Source organism: Chiloscyllium punctatum, chromosome X (genome assembly GCF_047496795.1).
Source record: "Chiloscyllium punctatum isolate Juve2018m chromosome X, sChiPun1.3, whole genome shotgun sequence".
In the NCBI taxonomy this organism is placed as follows: domain Eukaryota; kingdom Metazoa; phylum Chordata; class Chondrichthyes; order Orectolobiformes; family Hemiscylliidae; genus Chiloscyllium; species Chiloscyllium punctatum.
In genome coordinates, this window is record NC_092791.1 from 24,969,690 (window position 1) to 24,988,699 (window position 19,010).

At 41.2% G+C, this 19,010-nt stretch overlaps 1 protein-coding gene across 19 annotated transcripts in view; it reads right to left on the minus strand.

Annotated features, from left to right (window-relative positions):
* kmt2d (lysine (K)-specific methyltransferase 2D) overlaps window positions 1–19,010 on the minus strand; it is a 247,467-nt gene that overhangs the window by 19,214 nt on the left and 209,243 nt on the right. For 15 of the 19 annotated variants that reach the window (XM_072566973.1, XM_072566979.1, XM_072566969.1 and 12 more), the window contains 7 exons: window positions 18,066–18,147; window positions 17,299–17,477; window positions 10,173–10,315; window positions 9,082–9,223; window positions 7,259–7,392; window positions 5,276–6,371; window positions 1,181–1,317 (listed from right to left, as the gene is read on the minus strand). In XM_072566973.1, coding sequence (XP_072423074.1) covers window positions 1,181–1,317; window positions 5,276–6,371; window positions 7,259–7,392; window positions 9,082–9,223; window positions 10,173–10,315; window positions 17,299–17,477; window positions 18,066–18,147 — 1,913 coding nt within the window. The remainder of the gene's footprint in view (window positions 1–1,180; window positions 1,318–5,275; window positions 6,372–7,258; window positions 7,393–9,081; window positions 9,224–10,172; window positions 10,316–17,298; window positions 17,478–18,065; window positions 18,148–19,010) is intronic. The other 4 variants (XM_072566978.1, XM_072566977.1, XM_072566965.1 and 1 more) reach the window with 1 other exon arrangement.

Below are 19,010 nucleotides of genomic sequence, written 5' to 3' on the forward strand. Positions count from 1 at the left end.
GATGTAGGTTTGCTCGCTGAGCTGGAAGGTTCATTTCCAGACGTTTCGTTACCCTACTAGGTAACATCTTCAGTGGGCCTCAGGCGAAGCAATGCTGAAAATTCCTGCTTTCTAATTTATACATTTGGGTTGGTGATGTCATTTCCTGTGGTGAAGTCAGTTCCTGTTCCTTTTCTCAGGGGGTGGTAGATGGGGTCTAACTCAATGTCTTTGTTGTGTGTGTTCCGGTTGGAATGCCATGCTTCTAGGAATTCCCGTGCGTGTCTTTGTTTGGCTTGTCCTAGGATGGATGTGTTGTCCCAGTTGAAGTGGTGTCCTTCCTCATCTGTATCTAAGGATATTAGTGAGAGACGTTGATGTCATTTTGTGGCTAGTTGGTGTTCATGTATCCTGGTGGCTAGTTTTCTGCCTGTTTGTCCAATGTAGTGTTTGTCACTGCCAGACTACTCAGACCCCTTGGCATCATGGTAGCCCACAAACCCACCAACACACTAAAACAGCAGCTAATGAACTTGAAAGATCCTATACAGATGAGCAAAACTAACGTCATTTACAAAATACCATGCAAGGACTGTAACAAACACTACATTGGACAAAGAGGCAGAAAACTAGCCACCAGGATACATGAACACCAACTAGCCACAAAAAGACATCAACCTCTCTCACTAGTATCCTTAGATACAGATGAGGAAGGACACCACTTTGACTGGGACAACACATCCATCCTAGGACAAGCCAAACAAAGACACGCATGGGAATTCCTAGAAGCATGGCATTTCAACCGGAACACACTTAACAAAGACATTGAGTTAGACCCCATTTACCACCTCCTGAAAAAAGGAACAGGAAGTGACTTCACCACAGGAAATGACATCACTAATCCAAAGAAACCCAAACGTATAAATAGAAAGCAGCAATTTTCAGCATTGCTTCGCCTGAGGCCCAATGAAGATGTTACCTAGTAGGATAACGAAACGTCTGGAAATGAACCTTCCAGCTCAGCGAGCAAACCTACATGATGGGGGGTAGCCGCACAGCCATTCATCAAAATATTTCTGAATTTAAATCTTACATCAAGTTACAGGTTGGACATGGCTTAAGTATGTACATTTTAAAACCTGTAATCTATTAATTTCATTTTTTTTGCAAGTATTTCTCTCCTTGGAGCCTTTCTTCTTACCGACTCTGCAATCCTTAGAACAGCATGAATAGTGAGTCCAAACATGTCCTCTCCTTTAATGTAATCAGGAAAAAGTCGTAACATTTCCGCTTCTTTCCGCAGTTGCACAATTGGTTCAAGAATTCGGTTCCAAACACCTGAGAAATATAGGGAATAAATGGAAAACATAGCTTGGATGCTTGTATGGCGGGGGTCTGCAGAAATATTAGAATTACAAAACACCAAACATAGCGTGCTTATGTATCTCCTCAACCATTCCCTGCCAAAACAAGGTCAAGCTATTTACTCCTACTGTGTGGTGAACACACCAACTCTTGATGTGTAGAAATAGCAACCAACTAGTTCCTAAGTCTCTGCTAAGGTTGCTCTTAAGTGAGTCATTTGGAGGTATATGAGCATAACAAGTTCCAGGGAAGCACACAATGTGCCATTGTCCAGAGATCAGTAACACAATGGACTGAAAGATTGTGGGATAAACTTTCGCTGTACTGACAAAGTGTCATCTACATAAAGCATCACTAACTTGTCTACAAAGTCATAAGCACAAGCTCCAAGGCCACAACTTGGACAAATCAATTTGTCTTGACAGAGTGAGTTTGTTTTTAAATGTTCTGCGAGACTATTGAAGACTCACAAGGAGGAAATATAAAATCACTGGTTAAGTCTGAGCGTAACAATACTATGGTTTTAAGGTGTATTTTGCATTTTTTTTTAAAAATGAAGAAAGGTTGAGACAGAGGTACCGAGCAGCCTACTCAAGCCAATAAACAGCTCGAGAGGCCTTGGTGTTTTTAAAAAACATTAGAATAATAGAAGCAACCTAAATGGGTAGTGTCAAGCTACCGCAGAACCAGGATTTTTAGTTTAGGCTTTCTGCTGTTGCTAGGGTCTTGAAGCTGGATGTGGAAGCTCGTATTCCTCTCTGTTACAGCTAAAAGCTGGGGTTCTCTTCAATCTGTTTTACTAAATTTGCCTTTACGAAGGGTGTGTTTATGGGACGTTACTATAAAGGAACAGTTAATTAGTAGGCGTCAATATATCTATTATTTTGTTAAGAATTTCAGAAGAGTTACAGTTAAGCCAATTCTTTTATTTTTATTTTGTCTGTATTTTAACTGTTGTGCAAAAATAAAGTGTCTTGCATAACGTCAAATAGTTTGATCAACTGAATTGCATCTGGAATGGAATGCCTTACACTTTTCTTTGAAATAAGAAAAAAGTAAGGTCTACATTATCTTAATATATTTCGGAGGGGGTTTAGTCTGGTCTATAACACCAGAGATCATCTTTATGCTTTGAATAATGTTTAACTACACAGTTAGGTTTCTGACATCCAAGGGAAACCTCTGAAACATATTATCATTAAGAACTCAGCACGATAAAAAAGCTCTGCCTATCCCTTTGGATAAGTGCTTAGCTTTGGAATTCCATTGAAAGAGAGGTTACAAGCAGTAAATAATGAAGACCTAACATTTTGCCAAACCTTGGATAATGGGATAAGTAACCTCAAACACATTTGACCAAATTAAGATATAGTTTGCCAAAGCTCAAGATAGCTTTGGTGACTTGTCAAGAGCAAAAAATCCATTTAAGTTTTGCTTCAATAGTAATTAGTCAGCAAGACTTCAGTTTAAGACAAAAGCAAATCATAAATGACAATTTAGACTTTCTGTATAAACTGTCAACGATATGAGGAACAGGACTAATAGTGTAGTCTAAAATAAAACTGTATTGTGAAGCATAGAGATGTATGAAGAGATCATCTGACTATTCAGGGTAATGACTGAAACTACTAGTTTAATTTCCATAAACAACTAAAGAGGAAGAATAATATTTCCAAATTACCAGAACAATAATTAGCTCGCAACATTAAAATCATAGAACAGCACGAGAGGCAGCCATTCAGTTAGAGTCATAGAAATGGACAGTATAGAAACAGACCCTTCAGTTCAACTTGTCCATGTCGAGCAGATATTCTAGATTAACGTCGTCCCATTTGCCAGCACTTCCCCCATATACCTCTAAACCCTTCCTATTCACAAACCCATCCAGATGCCTTTTAAATGTTGTAATTGTACCAACCTCCACCACTGCCTCTGGCAGCTCATTCCATACATGCACCACCCTCTGTGTGAAGTTGCCCCTTAGGTCCCTTTTAAACCCTCTCACCGCCCCCCCCCCCTTAAACCTACGCCCTCTAGTTTTTGACTTCCCCAGTGCTCTGGGGAAAAGACCTTGTCAATTTACTCTATCCATGCCCTTCATGAATTTCTCACATCCAAATAATTTATATAAATGTCAAAAAGCACTAGACTCAGCATCGATCCTTTGGTACACCACTGGTCAATAGTCTTCAGTGTGAAAAGCAACCATCATCACCCTGTCTTCTACCTTCGAACCAGTTCTATATCTAAATGGCAAGTTCTCCCTGTATTCCATGTAATCTAACCTTGCTGACCAGTCTACCATGAGGAACCTTAATGAACGTCTTACTGAAGTCCATATAGTGTGGAGGTGCCAGTCTTGGACTGGGGTAGACAAAGTTAAAAATTTTTTAAACGAAGTCCATATAGATCACGTCTACTGCTCTGCCCTCCTCTTTGTTACTTCTGCAAAAAATTCAATCAAGTTAGTGAGACACAACTTTCCATGCACAAAGCCATGCTGACTATCCTTAATCAGTCCTTGCCTTTCCAAATACACGTAAATCCTTTCCCTCATGATTCTCCCCAACAACTCAGATGTCAGGTTCACCGGTTTATAGTTCCCTGGCTTTTCCTTACCACCTTCCTTAAATAGTGGCACCATGGTAGCCAACCTCCAAGTCTTACAGCACCTCACCTGTGACTACTGATGATACAAATATCTCAGCAAGGGACCCAGCAATCATTTCCCTAGCGTTCCACAAAGTTCCAAGGTATACCTGATCAGATTCCAGGTATTTATCCACTTTTATGCATTTTAAGCTGTCCAGCACCACCTCCTCTGTAATATGGACATTTTTCAAGATGTCTATCTATTTCCCCACATTCTGTATTTTCAATGTCCTTCTCCACAGTTAACCCTGATGCAAAATACCCATGTAGGATCTTCCCCATCTCTTGTGATTCCATATATAGGTGGACTTGCTGATCTTCGAGGGGCTCTATTCTCTCCCGAGTTACTCTTTTGTCCTTAATGTACGAACCAAATCCCTTTAGATTCTCCTTTACCTAGTTTGCTAAGGCTATCTAGTGTCCCTTTTTGCCCTCCTGATTTCCCTCAAGTATACTCCTATTGCCTTTATACTCTGAGGATTTGCTCAACGTGTGCTGTCTATAATCTGACATATGCTTACTTCTTTTTCTTGACCAAACCCTCAATTTCTTGAGTCATCCAGCCTTGCCCTTCACCCGAACAGGAACACACTGTCCCTGGACTCTCTTTATCTCATTTTTAAAGGCTTCCCATTTTTCAGCTGTCCCTTTACCTGCAAACATCTGTCCCCAATCAACTTTTGAAAGTTCTTGCCTAATATCGTCAAAAATCGAGCTTCCTCCAATTTACAACTTTAACTTTTAGATCTGATCTATCCTGTTCCATCACTACTCTAAAACTAGTAGAATTATGGTCGCTGGTCCCAAAGTACTCCCCCACTGACACCTCAGTCACCTGCTCTGCCTTATTTCCCAAGAGTAGGTCAAGTTTTGCACCTTCTCTAGTAGGTACATCCACATACTGAATCAGAAATGTTTCTTGTACACACTTAAGTTCCTCTCCGTCCAAGCCTTTAACACAATGGCAGTCCTAGTCTGTTTGGAAAATTAAAATCCCCCACCATAACCACCCTATTATTCTGACAGTTAATTGAGATCTCCTCAAGTTTAGTTTCTCAATTTCCTACTGACTACTGGGACGGCAGTGGTGGTGGTTGGGGTGGGAGCGGTGGGGTGTCCATAGTACTTAGTCTACATAAAGTTCAATATTATATTAGAAGTACAAAGCAACAGCATTACCTATGTGAAATTTACACAGAATTACAAAGTGTTGAAAATAATTATAATTCTATTGTCCAGTGAAAAAAAACTTACCCTGACAAGCACAAACTGCTCTTACCTTGTGGGGTCCAATCAGTAACAATCAGATCCTCATGCCCTTGCTCAATAACCTGGATGCCAAACTCCGGTTTCCCATTTGTATCATTGATGGTGCAGTGGTAGCAGCAACGCTTGTTAGTGTATCGCATGCTCCAATAAATCCGTGTTGCTTCATATCCAATGGGATAAAGAGCTGTCACACTGTGGAATTCCTGCATCTGATGGGGCAGCAACTGACCAATGGTATGGAAAATCAGTCCACCAACCCTAAACATGTGACTGCGCTTGCCACGCTGTACAATGCTAGCGATCTGCTTCACTTCATCTCGCTGAATGTAGACACGGCGGTAAACAGCAAAACATCTAATTTCCTGCTCATTCGCTCCCTTCAGTTTATGTTGACTGCAAAGCATTGTCTTGTCCTTAAAAAACATACAACGGGCACGAATAGCACAAGCAAAATGATAGGTGTTTGGGCATCGCACCCGATGACAACCAGTAGTGGCTCCAGTCTTCTGACAAAAAGCACACTTCGTGGTGAGTCCTCGGTGAAAAGCCACTTCCACATTTATCAGTGCCCCTGCCTGAGTCTCATAGACTTCAGAGGACCACAATGCACAGTTTAGGTGGACCCACAAATCCAAATCAAGGTTCAAGAGTCTTGCAGGCCCATCTGTCATTCCATCACCTTCTTCATGACAGAAGCAGCATCTCCTAGTGTCCTTGGGCAGGGGGTCTGGTTTTAATGATGTTCCCAGTTTCTGAATAAGTTCTTCAATTTCATGCTGAAACACATGCTTAAACTTCCCCTTGTGAAATAAGACTTTAAACTCCAAACGTTTCCAACGGATTCCCCTCCACCTCTTCATTTGTGGCGGAGGTTCCTCAAACTGCTTTTCATCCAGTGGAAGAGAATGTTTGATTTTTGGTGACTCGACTGGTGGATCAGGTTTATTTGACTCTGCTGGAGTCCCAGGTGACGATACACTGGGGGACGAGAGTGGAGAGCTCTCTGGTTGTAATATGGGAAGCTGGTGAACATCTAGGACAGACATATTGTTACTATAATGATGCACTACAATTCTTTCCTTTATTGGACAGTCCGAGGAAACTTCCTGAAAAGATAAAGAAAAAATGGCCATTATAATATATGGACTCAAAAGCATTACTTATCAATAAATTCTTCCAAATGATTGTCAAAACAATAATCAAGTCCTCTACAAAAAAAAACTTTGCAAATTGCATCATCTAAAACTCCATCACTCTCACCTTACTGCACATCCAAAACACTATCCCAATCAATCTTGTATGGACCAGCTTCCAATTCCTAGTGCACTGCTTTCAAATTCTTGATCTTGCCTGCAATGCCTGGTCTTTCCATTTCCCTGCCACCATCTTCACCTGTGTGTTTCAGCATGCACCCTCAGTTCTTCCAACTCTGGCCTAATTTCCCTACCTGATCCCCTCTGCTCTTTCCTTGGTAACACAGCATTGAGCCTATACTTCAATACTCTCCTTAATCCTTTCTGTGTTGCTGTTCTCCTTCCGACAGAAGGATCTGTAAAACCCACCTGTTGCTTATGACTCCTATTGCCACTCACATGATTTGGTACTCCAGGTCTTTTCCATTTCAGAGGATAATTCTGGATTTAGAACAATAAATTGACCCAAAGTCAAGCTGTTATAACCTATCGTAGCTATCTAAGCTCACGAAGAATTAAAGATAAGTAAAACCATAAAGCCCATTAATGGTTGTTCTATTGATCAGATATTATGTACCAGACTCCCTACTAGCCTCCTAATGTCAACTCTTGGGGGAAGACTAAAAAAAAAATTAACCACTGTTCCCAATTTTAAGAAAACTGGGAAATTCTTTATTGTTTCTCTAATGAGGACAAGCAAGCTCCAAGAGATGATGGATATCAATGATGCATCACTAGACTTACTTAATTTCCCTTTCCCCAAAGTAACGGGAGCACCATGACCAAGAATACATACATACCGGCGTGACAGTTGCAAGCTCTTTTCCTGATGCTTTAACAGTAGAGCCTGGTAATGAGACATCATACTGTTTGAACCAATTATGTTTTTCCAGCACTAGTTTCTCCAGATCCATTGGTTCTTCTTTGGAACCCACTACAAGAAATCCAGAAAGTAGTAATGACCAACTAACATCCCAAACTGGTTGAAAATGTTGGCAAGTCTTTTTTTTCAAAAAGTTCTATCCTCGACCCCACAAAAAGACAGCAATTGGGACACTGTACTACACAACACTAACAGCCAATGTTCCTTCTAATTATTCTTTGTCTGTGTGGCATACAGCATTAGATTGCTGCAGAGTGAGGCATGCAGATATCTGGTCAGCATGGACTGGTTGGATCAAAGGGTCTGTTTCCATGCTGTACATCTCTATGACTCTATGTATCTTAAAGGGAATGGTGGCCCTATGGAATAATTGTTGGACTGCATATTCTTGTGGCTCTTTCTTTTGTTTGGGGGGGGGGGGGGGGGGAGCTGCTGTTGTTGCTGCTATGTCATGTGGCCTTGCACCAGCTCTCATTCATGTACGAGCTTTATTTTGAAAGAAGGGTCACAGGAACAAAAATGTTAACTCTGCTTTCTCTCCACAGATGCTGCCAGACGTGTTTTTCCAGCAATTTGTGATTTTGTTTTTGATTTCCAGCAGAGTTCTTCTGTTTAAATGTTGAAATTCAGTTAAGAATTAAAATTACAATCACAGCTTTGGGCAAGCATGTTCTTCCTCATTTATCTCATTTCCACCTTGAAAGAATTTGCGAAAAGCACAGTTGAGGGCACTCACTTACTTGGGTCAGCAGATTAGCCAATGTTTTGAAAAAAATATGTATTAGTTTGTAGACTTGACGATACAAATATCAGTAAAAGGAATCAGTTGCACACTGGCACACAATATAGTCACCACACATATGGAATTAACAACTTTCACAAGGATATAATCCCTGAAAGAGAACAAATTTAATAGGTGACATGGACAAATGGGGATTGAGCAAGCATGTGGGTTTCAGGCTACTGTTTACATGGAGGATAACAGCAACAAAGACTAGCTGGGCTTAAAGGTCTGTTTCAGTGCTGCAACTTCTATTTTTTTTAAAATGCTGAATTCTGAAATAAATATTTGTTTCACCATCTTTTTGGATGTGGAAAGCTTGGGAAAATATTCTCCACAATTTTCTTTTGAGGGCACTGAGGTCAAATGCATAATCGGTAAGATTTGTATGCTGCCTGCGAAGATGCAAATAGCATTTTTTCATGAATTTGTGAGAGAATACTTGCAGACGGACAAAGTGCTACAAGATGGCAATTTCATTTGAATCCCGAGGCATAATAAGATCCAATCTTAGTGAAAATATAGAATGGAAAGGGCAAATTTGTATATATTAGCACTTCAACTTACAAGGTGCTGGTGCAAAATCAGGGAAAAACCTAATAAGAACATTGATCATGTCCTTGGACCATTACTTTTGACTTATAGGCAAGTTAGATCTCATACCGTCCAAAGACAGTATCTCAATCTGAAATAAAAGCTCAAAACCTGAAGTCAAAACAAAAAATGTTGATGTAAGGCCATTGACTTAAACATTAACTTTGTTTCTCTCTTCACGGATGCTGCCTCACCTGAGTATTGCTAGCACTTCATTTTTATCTCATTCTTAAAAGGTTGAGTGCTGTATTCAAGATAGTCTGTAAGGAACACCATTCTGAAAGGGCACATCAACCTATTTTAAACCGATTCCTGGTGACTGGTATAGATGACTTCCTCCAAGAAAGGCACAACCTTTCACTTACCTTGATCAGGAGCATCCAAGATGGGTTTTTTCCCATCAGGTAAAAAAGAATGTGGACTGTCAGAAACAGATGTAACCTCATAAGAACTTGGGATTTTCATCTGAAGCAACTGAGCAAAAGTTGTCATCATTCTGTTTATGTCCTATATAAAAAAAAACACAGTAGAAATGCATTGTTATTGAAAACAAGCTCATTAGTTTTTGTACTGATCAGGATTGTTTAAGGATAGTCAGCATGACTTTGTGTGTGGGAAATCATGTTGCACAAATTTGGAGTGTTTTGAAGAGGTGACCAAGACAACAGATGGAGGCAGAGCGGGAGACATTGTCTACATGCAATTTCGCAAGGCCTTCGACAAAGTTGTGCATGGTAGACTGGTTAGTAAGGTTAGGTCACATGGGATTTAAGGAGAGCTTGCCAACTGGATACAAAACTGGCTTGGTGGTATGAGACAGAGGTGGTAGGAGAGAGTTTGTTTTAGATTAGATTAGATTACTTACAGCGTGGAAACAGGCCCTTCGGCCCAACAAGTCCACACCGCCCCGCCGAAGCACAACCCACCCATACCCCTACATCTACCCCTTACCTAACACTACGGGCAATTTAGCACGGCCAATTCACCTGACTTGCACATCTTTGGACTGTGGGAGGAAACCGGAGCACCCGGAGGAAACCCACGCAGACACGGGGAAAATGTGCAAACTCCACACAGAGAGTCGCCTGAGGCAGGAATTGAACCCAGGTCTCTGGCACTGTGAGGCAGCAGTGCTAACCACTGTGCCACCGTGCCGCCCCAGTTGTTCAGACTGAAGGCCTGTGACCAGCGATGTGCTGCATCCACTGTTGGTCATCACTTCTATAAATAATTTGGATGAGAATATTGGAGGCATGGTCAGCAAATTTGCAGATGACACTAAAATTGATTGCACATTGGACAGTGAAGGAGGTTATCTCAGAGTACAACGGATCTTGATCACCTGGGCCAGTGGGCCGAAGAATGGAAGATGGGAGTTTCATTGAGATAAATGAGAGGTGTTATATTTTGGAAAGACAAACCAGGGCAGGACTTTCACAGTATATGATATAGCTACCTTGGCAGCTGCTCCTGAGACATCCAGTGTGACTGCAACTTGGTTTCCTTTACCACTCTTCCATGGCTCAGGCAAAGACACACCCTTCTCAGTATTTTCCACAAGTGGCTCTATATTTACAAATGGCTTTGCATCCGGAAATACTAAGGAAAAAAACAATGAATAAAAAGTGCAAATTAGAAATTCAAACTAACTCAAGAGTGTACGGATCAAATAACATGGCTTGTTTTGTTAATTTGTAAAAGATTACTCCATTCACAAGGTTATATTTATTTATTTGAACAGAGATGCACTCCACGTCTTCAAAAAAATTCATTCATGGAATGAGCATTACGAGCTGGGCCAGCATTTATTACCCATCCCTTGTTACCCTCAAGTGGATGGTGGCAAGCTGCTTTCTTAAACTGCAACAGTCCATTTGCTTTAGGTAGCTGCATAATGCCACGAAGGAGGGAGTAACAGGATCTGGGAAATGCTATACATTTCCAAGTCAGGATGGTGAATGGCTTGGAGGGCAACTTGATAGCGTTCCCATATATTGGCTGCCCTTGACCTAGATGTGAGTGGCTGTGGGTTTAGAAGCTGCTGTCTAAGGAGACTTTGTGAATTCTTATAGTGCATCTTATAGAGTGAATACACTGCTGCTACTGTGCGTGCATGGGTGGTGGAGAGAATGAATACTTGCAGACAAGGTGGCAATCAAGTGGGATGCTTTATCAAGCTTCCTGAATGTTATTGGAGTGGCACTCATCCAGGCAAGTGGGGTGAATTCCACCACATTCCTGACTTGTACCTTGTAGATGGCAGGCATGCTTTGGGGAATCAGAAAGCAAAGCACTCGCTTCAAAATTCTCAGCCTCTGACCTGCTCTTATAGTCATAGTATTTATATAGATAGACCAGTTCAGTTTCTGGTCAATGTTGACCCCCCAGGATTTTGATTGTGGGGGTTTCAGTGATGGTATTGCCATCGAGTATCAAGATGCAATGGTGAGATTCTCTTGTTGGAGACTGGCAACCCATGCACTTGTGTGGCGCAAATACTACTTGGCAGTCCAAACCTGGATATTGTTCAGGTCTTGCTGCATTTGGGCATGGACTGCTTCAGTACATGAGAAGTCACAAATGGTGAACATTGTCTACTCATCAGCAAACATTCCCACTTCTGACCTTATGATGGAAGGAACATCATTGATGAAGCAGTTGAGGATGACTGGTCTGAGCACACTTCCCTGAGGAACATCAGAGATGTCCTGCAGCTGAGATGACTGACCTCCAACAGCCACAACTATGTTCCTCTGTGCTGTCATGATTCCAACCAGCAAAATAATTTTCCACCCAATTCCCACTGATTCTAGTTTTGATAGGGGCCCTTGATGACACATGTAAACAAATGCTAATTTGATGTCAAGGAAAGTACTCTCACCACCTCTGGAGGTCAGCTCTTTCGTACATGTTTGAACCAAGGCTGTAATCAGGTCAAAAGCAGAGTAGTCCTTGCAGAACCCAAACCAAGCCATTGGCAGGTTATTGTTAAATGCTGCTTGATAATACTGTTGATGACCCCTTTCATCAATTTACTGACTACCGAGAGTAGATAGATTGGGCAACACCTGGCCACACTGGATTTGTCTACTTTTGAACAGGGCATAACTGGGCAATTTTCCACTTTACCTGCTAGGTGCCAATGTTGTCGCTATGCTGGTAACAGCTTGGTTAAGGGCTAGGGCGCAGAAGGCTTGGGAGAACACATCTTCAGTATCATTGCCAGAATGCTGTCAGGGCCCACAGCCTTTGCAGAACTCTGACACCAGCTGCTTCTTAATTTCATGTGGAGTGAATCAAGTTGGCAAAAAATTGTGATAAACACTTCAGCCTCATCTTTTACTGATGTGCTGGACTTCCCAATCATGGAAGATGGGGATGTTTGTAGTGTGTACTCTTCCGGTGATTTGTTTAATTCTGCACCATCAGCCATTGTTGAATTTGGCAGGACTGCAGAACACCAATGTTATCCATTGGTTGTGGAATAAAAACGCAATAAAACTGGAGCAGCAGCAGGCCACTTGGCTCTTTAAGCCTGTTCTGTCATTCATGATGATCATGGTTGATCATCCATTCTGTACCCTGTTCCTGCTTTCACCCCATCTCCTTTAGCCCAAAAAATGATATCTAGCTCTTGAACACTTTCAATAACTTGACCTCAGCCACTTTCTGTAACAGAATTCCACAAGCTCACCACTCTCTGGGTGAGGACATTTCTCCTCAACTCAATCCTAAATAGCCTACTCATTATTCTTGGACCGTGCCCCCAGTTTTGGAGTTCCCAGTCAAAGGGAACATCCTTCCTGCATTTACCCTGTCTAGTCTCATTAGACTTTTATAGCTTTCAATGAGATCCCCTCTCATTCTTCTAAATTCCAGTCCTAACTGATCCAGTCTCTCTTCAACCATCAGTCATATTACCCCAGGAATCAGTCTGGTAAATCGTCATTCACTCCCTCCATAGCCAGATTGCCTATCTTCTTCCTAAGGAGACCAAAACTGCACACAATATGATAGGCGTGGTCTCAGCAAGGCCCTGCACAATTGCAGCAAGACACCCCTACTCCTGTACATGAATCTGTTCGCTATGAAGGCCAACATACACTTGCCCTCTTCACCACCTGTTGTACTTACATGTTTACCTTCAGCGACTGGTGTACAAGGATATTCAGGTCTTGATGCACCTCCCCCTTTCCCAATCTGTCACCATTTGGATAATAACCTGCCTTCCTAATTTTGCGACCAAAGTGGATAACCTCATATTTATCCACATTATATGTTATCTACTTTGCATTTACCCACTCAACTTGTCCAATTCACACTGAAGCATCTCTGCATCCTCCTCACAGCTCACCCTCCCACTCAACTTTGTGTCATCTGCAAAAATGCAGACACTACATTTAGTTCCCTCATCTAAATCATTAATATATTTTGTGAATAGCTAGGGTCCAAGTATTGATCCTTGTGGTACTTACTACTCACTGCCTGCCACTTGGAAAAAGACACATTTATTTCTATTCGGTTTGCTGTCTGCTGCTAGTTCTCTATCCATGTCAGTATACTACTCCCACTCCCATGTGCTTATATTTTACATGCTAATCTCGGATGTGGGACATCATTGAAAGTGTTCTGAAATTCCAAGTAAACCACATCCACTGGCTCCCCCTGATCAACTCTAGACACATTTTTGAAAAATTCCAGAAGGTGTGTCAAGCATGATTTCCCTTTTGTAAATCCATGCTGACTGTCTAATCCTGTCACTGTTTTCCAAGTGCTCTACTATTAAATCTTTTACAATGAATTCCAGCATTTTCCCCACTACTGATGTCAGGTTAACCGGTCTACAATTCCTTATTTTCTTTCTACCTCCTTTTTAAAATAGTGGGTTTAAACTAGCTACCCTCCATTCCATAGGTTCCAGAGTTCCACAGAACTTCCACATCCTGTCTATCACTTGCCGCTAATGCTATTGGCACAAATTGCAGTCTTGTTTTGTAGCTTTACCAGGTTGAGACCTCATTTTCAGGTACCCCTGGTGCCCTTCCTGGCATGCCCTTCGGCATTCTTCATTATCATAAGTGCAAGACCAAACTTAAGATGTGTTGATCGGACATTGTTACGTTGCTCAGATGTGACCTACAAGACATTCTTTTCCTACACAGTAGAGGTACTTTTGCTGGGCAACAACAACATTTTTATCTCAGACCAAGGAACAAGACTAATTATGGTAATCCCCGAAAGGGGGCCTAGCTTGGTGATGACTTGTGTGAAGGAAGGCCAGAGCTCAAGAAAAATCCACCACACAGTGGTCATTATATCATTGCTATAGTATAATTTAAATTCAAATTAAATTGTGAGAATCGGGATGGGTTTGGTCATTCAGGCGTCAACTTCAATAGGTATTTAAAATGTAGCCTATAATTCAGTTCTGGTCATTCAACAACTCTTCTGACTGCTATGAGGATGATCATAAGAATAGTAGTGGAACCCTTGCTGATTTTTTTCCATTGTTTTTAGTGTTTTTTTTCATTTTTGGTTTGGAGCTGTGAACTGGGAACTGTGAGCTAAACATGACTTTTAAGACACTGGGTAACAGCTTCTATGGAAAAGGAAAACAATCAAATTGGCTTTTATTCATTCATGAGGCAAGGCCTGGAAGTTAATTGCAGGCTGGTTCCTAACCAAAAGGTTCTGGAGATGCTTCGTCACTGGGGAAGAACATTATATTTAAACAGATAGCAGAAGTCGGCTATTCACAAGATCAGTAGCTGGGAAATGCTTCCAGCATGTCTGGAAAAGACTTCATGCTCAAGTAGATAGCAAATGTTGAATGCTAACTGGGACCTCATGGAAGAGACGGTCAGTCTGTCAGGGAGTGGTCAGAGTTTGAATTGAGCTTTGGACTGTTTTCTGTGGAAAAAAGGAATCTGTTGGTGCTACAGCATGAAGATTTGAAAGCTCCCTGTCTAACCTCTCATGAGCAGCTCTTGGAAGCTCAGTAGAAAACTAATTATTACCGCCTTTATCTGAGTGAACTGAAAAGATGATCCTGATTGACAGCTTCAGAAATTCAACCAAGAAACCATCATCTATGCCCATGGAACAACACGTCGTGAAACCCACTTAAATAATCTGGCCAGTTTTGTTATTTTCTTCTATTTATCTCTTAACTGTGTTTGTCTGTTTGTCCTGTGTCAGAATGTGACTGAAAAGTAAGGCTGTTGGGTTTAAAGCACAGATCTATTAGATTATTTTTCTTCCTACTAAAGTTACTGTATTACTAATAAATTGTTCAGTACTGTGTTTAAACTACAGAACTGGTGGCTAGAATTGATTACTTCAGAGTCTGGGATTAGTTATTTAAAAGTCTGGTTAGGAACCATGGAGTCAATTTTGAGGGTCTTTGAAGGTTTTATTTTTACTGTATTGAGAATACAGAGGTGGAAAGGCTGATTTGATTTGGCTGTCTGTCTGTGTCGTAATAGTAGTACATGCAATAAATTCCAAGAGAAGGACAAAGGTTCAAACAGAGTGCAAATAAATTTAACACTAAATTTAGACCACAAAGAAAAACGTGACCTTCAAACAAGTAGGATTAGACTCTCAACTTTGTTGCAGAAAAACCTGAAACATAAAAATGGTCGTGATAAAGAGTTAAGATGAAAAAATGCTGTAGAAATTTATTTTGCACTAGGGTGCTCCCAATGACCAACTCTCCCTTTGTGGAACATGAAAGTCCAACCAATTTAACTGGTCATCTCCTTGATCCTACCACTTTTCTTTATCGCAATTACATACAAGTTCATCCCTGACAACGTGCCCATATCCTTCAACAGTCACATATCGCAGTTCCTCATTCCAAACCCACCTAATCCTCAAAGTTTGTGAGAAGATTTGTAGCTCAGGTGCTCGTTGTTGTGGTTCTGTTCGCCGAGCTGGGAATTTGTGTTGCAGACGTTTTGTTCCCCGTCTGTGAAGCGCTTCACAGGAGGCTCCCAAGCACTGAGGATGTCACCTAGACAGGGGACGACACGTCTGCAACACAAATTCCCAGCTCGGCGAACACAACCACAACCACCTAATCCTTGTATGAGTGACAAACATCATGACCCTCTGCTTGGCTGCCTCTACCACACCTCTCCCAATGTATACTCCTCCAAGTTAACAATTCCATTTCCTTTGCTCTTCACACACATCCTTCTTTAAATTTCTCTCTTCCCCCAAAGCCTCTCCAGTGCCATCTTTTCTACGAGAGCCATCTCCTGCTTTTTTGACCTTATCCTCCTGAAACTGCTGACCACCCAAGTGCCATTCTGGCACGTGCATCGTCAACCTGAAACTGTACTTGGCCAGTCAAATAAGAACTGTGACTACAAAAGCAGGTCAGAGGCTAGGAATCCTGCAGCATGCAACACACCTCTTGTCTCCCCAAATCCCATCCACCATGTACAAGGCACAAATCAGGAGAATGATGGAATACCCACCGCTTGCCTGGATGAGTGAAGCTTCAACAATACAAGCAGCTGCTTGACTAGCACCACATCCACAAACATTCGCTCCCTCAACCACCAGCACTACAAGATGCAGTGCAGAAATTCACAAGGCACCTGAGACAGTACCTTCCAAACCCATGACCAGTACCATCAAGAAGGACGAGGGCTGTAGACATATGGGAATACAACATCTGAAAGCTCTTCTCCAAGCCACACACTTTTCTGAGTTGGAAATATATCCCAGTTCCTTCACTGTTGCTAGGCACAATGCTGGAACTCCTTTCCTATTAGCATCGTGGGTGTCCCTACAGCAAATCGACTACAGTGGTTCAAAGCAGCAGCTCATCATTTATCACTGAAATTCCAGATGGGCTACAAATGTTGGCCCAGACAGCAAAGTCAACATTTCATGGAATAAATAAGAGCTTCAAAAAGTCCACCTTAGACTTCTGTCTTTTGACACTACTAGCCCATCACCACTATCCTTGTCACTTCATGTGCCCCATCTTTCTCTGATCATATTTGACAACTGTCTGCTCCTGCCACAACACAGATGCCTCAGGTCAAAAATCACTATGTCCATGGTGCATTATCGCTCAGCTCTTGCAAATGTCTGCAACCTCTGACACAATTAACTACACCACCCTGCATCCAGCACATCTGGTCCACCTGTCCAGCTGAGTGGACTGCCCTTGCATGGTTCACTCTCTCTCTCTCCAGTCGAAGCCACGGACTCTCATGAAATGGCTTTTCATTGCAATCTTGCGCTAATACATCCAAGCTTTCCATCTTTGGCCCTCTCATCTCTCATCTCCATGTTGCCCCTTATTAACACTAACCAAACATATGTACACTGACAGCAAACTTTGTCTCTTTACCACCTCTCTTGAATCCGCCATCATTTGTACATCACCAGCCTTGCTTGTTTAAACATTTAGTCTGGATGACATGCAACTTCCTTGAATTAAACATTATAAAGAGCAAAATTGGAATCTAAACCCCTCTGATTACAATCCATCACTTTCACCAAGCACTGCTTTACACGAGTGAGCCTTTCTTGAATGGTAATTATTAATTCCTTGCACTAACCTGGAATACAAGCTCCTGGAATTATGGGAATCACAGGAGAAAGGGCACGGTCCATTGACTCTTCCTTAATTTCAGTCAGCAAGGGAAACCTGGATGTTTCTTGCCCAAACACACTTTCCGGTGAGGATGCCAGCACAATGCTGTCCGGTGTGTGTCGGTCCTCTTCTATCTCTGCTCTACTGTTGAGAAAGAAATTACAACTTAATTTTTTTTTGGGAGGATTTAAAACTGCTGTAATATTCTGGGTTGTAAGCAGCAATGTTATAATGCGATTTCTTTTTAAACTAGATCCTGTCTCTGAACTTATTTTTCAATTTCAGTCCATCTTCACATTCATTAAAGATCAGTGTGTTCTGGCTGTTTCACAGTGAACTTTAAAGTTTAACAATCTAACTTGTTTTGATTCAAATTTGAAAACAAAACAAAAATAGAAGATTTAAAAGCTGTTTTCATTTTTAAATAAGCAATCTCTACTCAGGTAAAAACAATGGAAACTGAAAACTTACAAAAGCAGCATTTTCCAACTGTCACCTTATTGTTGATATTTACTCAAAAATAATTTAGGGGTCTATTACGGGTAATAAAAGTGAAATGCCTTTATTAGGACCATACTGACAGTTATGTCTTCCACCTTCTATTGTGTTGAAATAGTGTAATTTTTATGTGCCAGGCAGTAAAATGTCACACTTGAGAAGAAGTCCCCCAAACGCAGGGCAGGGTTTTCAGGAAAATAGTTGAAAGAACAAGTGAAAGTTGTGAATAAAAACCTTAGCTCCTCATTTTGGTTGTGCGGTGGTGTGGGCAAGGAAGCCAACATATCCATATTCTTCAATTCTGTTGTTAGTAGATCTGTGATGAAGTACAGCAAAAACAGCATTACCTTGCATTGTACTATAAAGCAAGTACATGACATTTAACTGTTTCTCAAGTTAAATCAGTGATCCATATATTATGTCACTTGCAGGTTAGAAATTAAATTTAACATGACAATATGATACATTCCATTAAATGTCAACTTTAAAATGTAGCCGAAAAAAAAACCAGTTATTAATTCAATTATGGTCATTTAACAATATTTCTGACTGATACTAGGATGGTCATTAGAACCTTACTTAAAAAAAATCATTTTATTCTGCAATTAAGCACAATCCTGTCCAAAGAGATTTCAGTTTCATTGCAACTGGACTCAAACGGTACATTTACCATGTATTACATTCCCATTTTAAATATTAACCTTTTTGAAGTAGAATTTCAGTCAGGGCAATTTCTAATAGAAAATATTACATATTAATAAACCAAACCAGTGTTTGGAAAAAGTAACTCTGCACTCTAGTTTCACAGCTTAAAAGACAAAATACTAGGGGAGCATTCCTTGCATGTCATTAAGTTCTCAAAACAGACAATCTCCCACTGAAAGAACTCCATTAATCCACCATAGCCAATTCAGGCAAGGTGACACAATCTATTGATTAAATCTTCTGGATGCTTTTCTGTTTACCATAGTCCAAAGATGTGCAGGCTAAGGTGGATTGGCCATGCTAAGTTGCCCATAGCATCCAGGGATATACAGGTTAGCCGTGGGGTGGGGAGGTCGGGGTGAGAGAGAGAGAGAGAGAGAGAGAGAGTGAGAGAGTGAGAGAGTGAGAGAGTGAGAGAGTGAGAGAGTGAGAGAGTGAGTGTGTGTGTGTGTGCACGCGTGCGCCTGTGTGGGA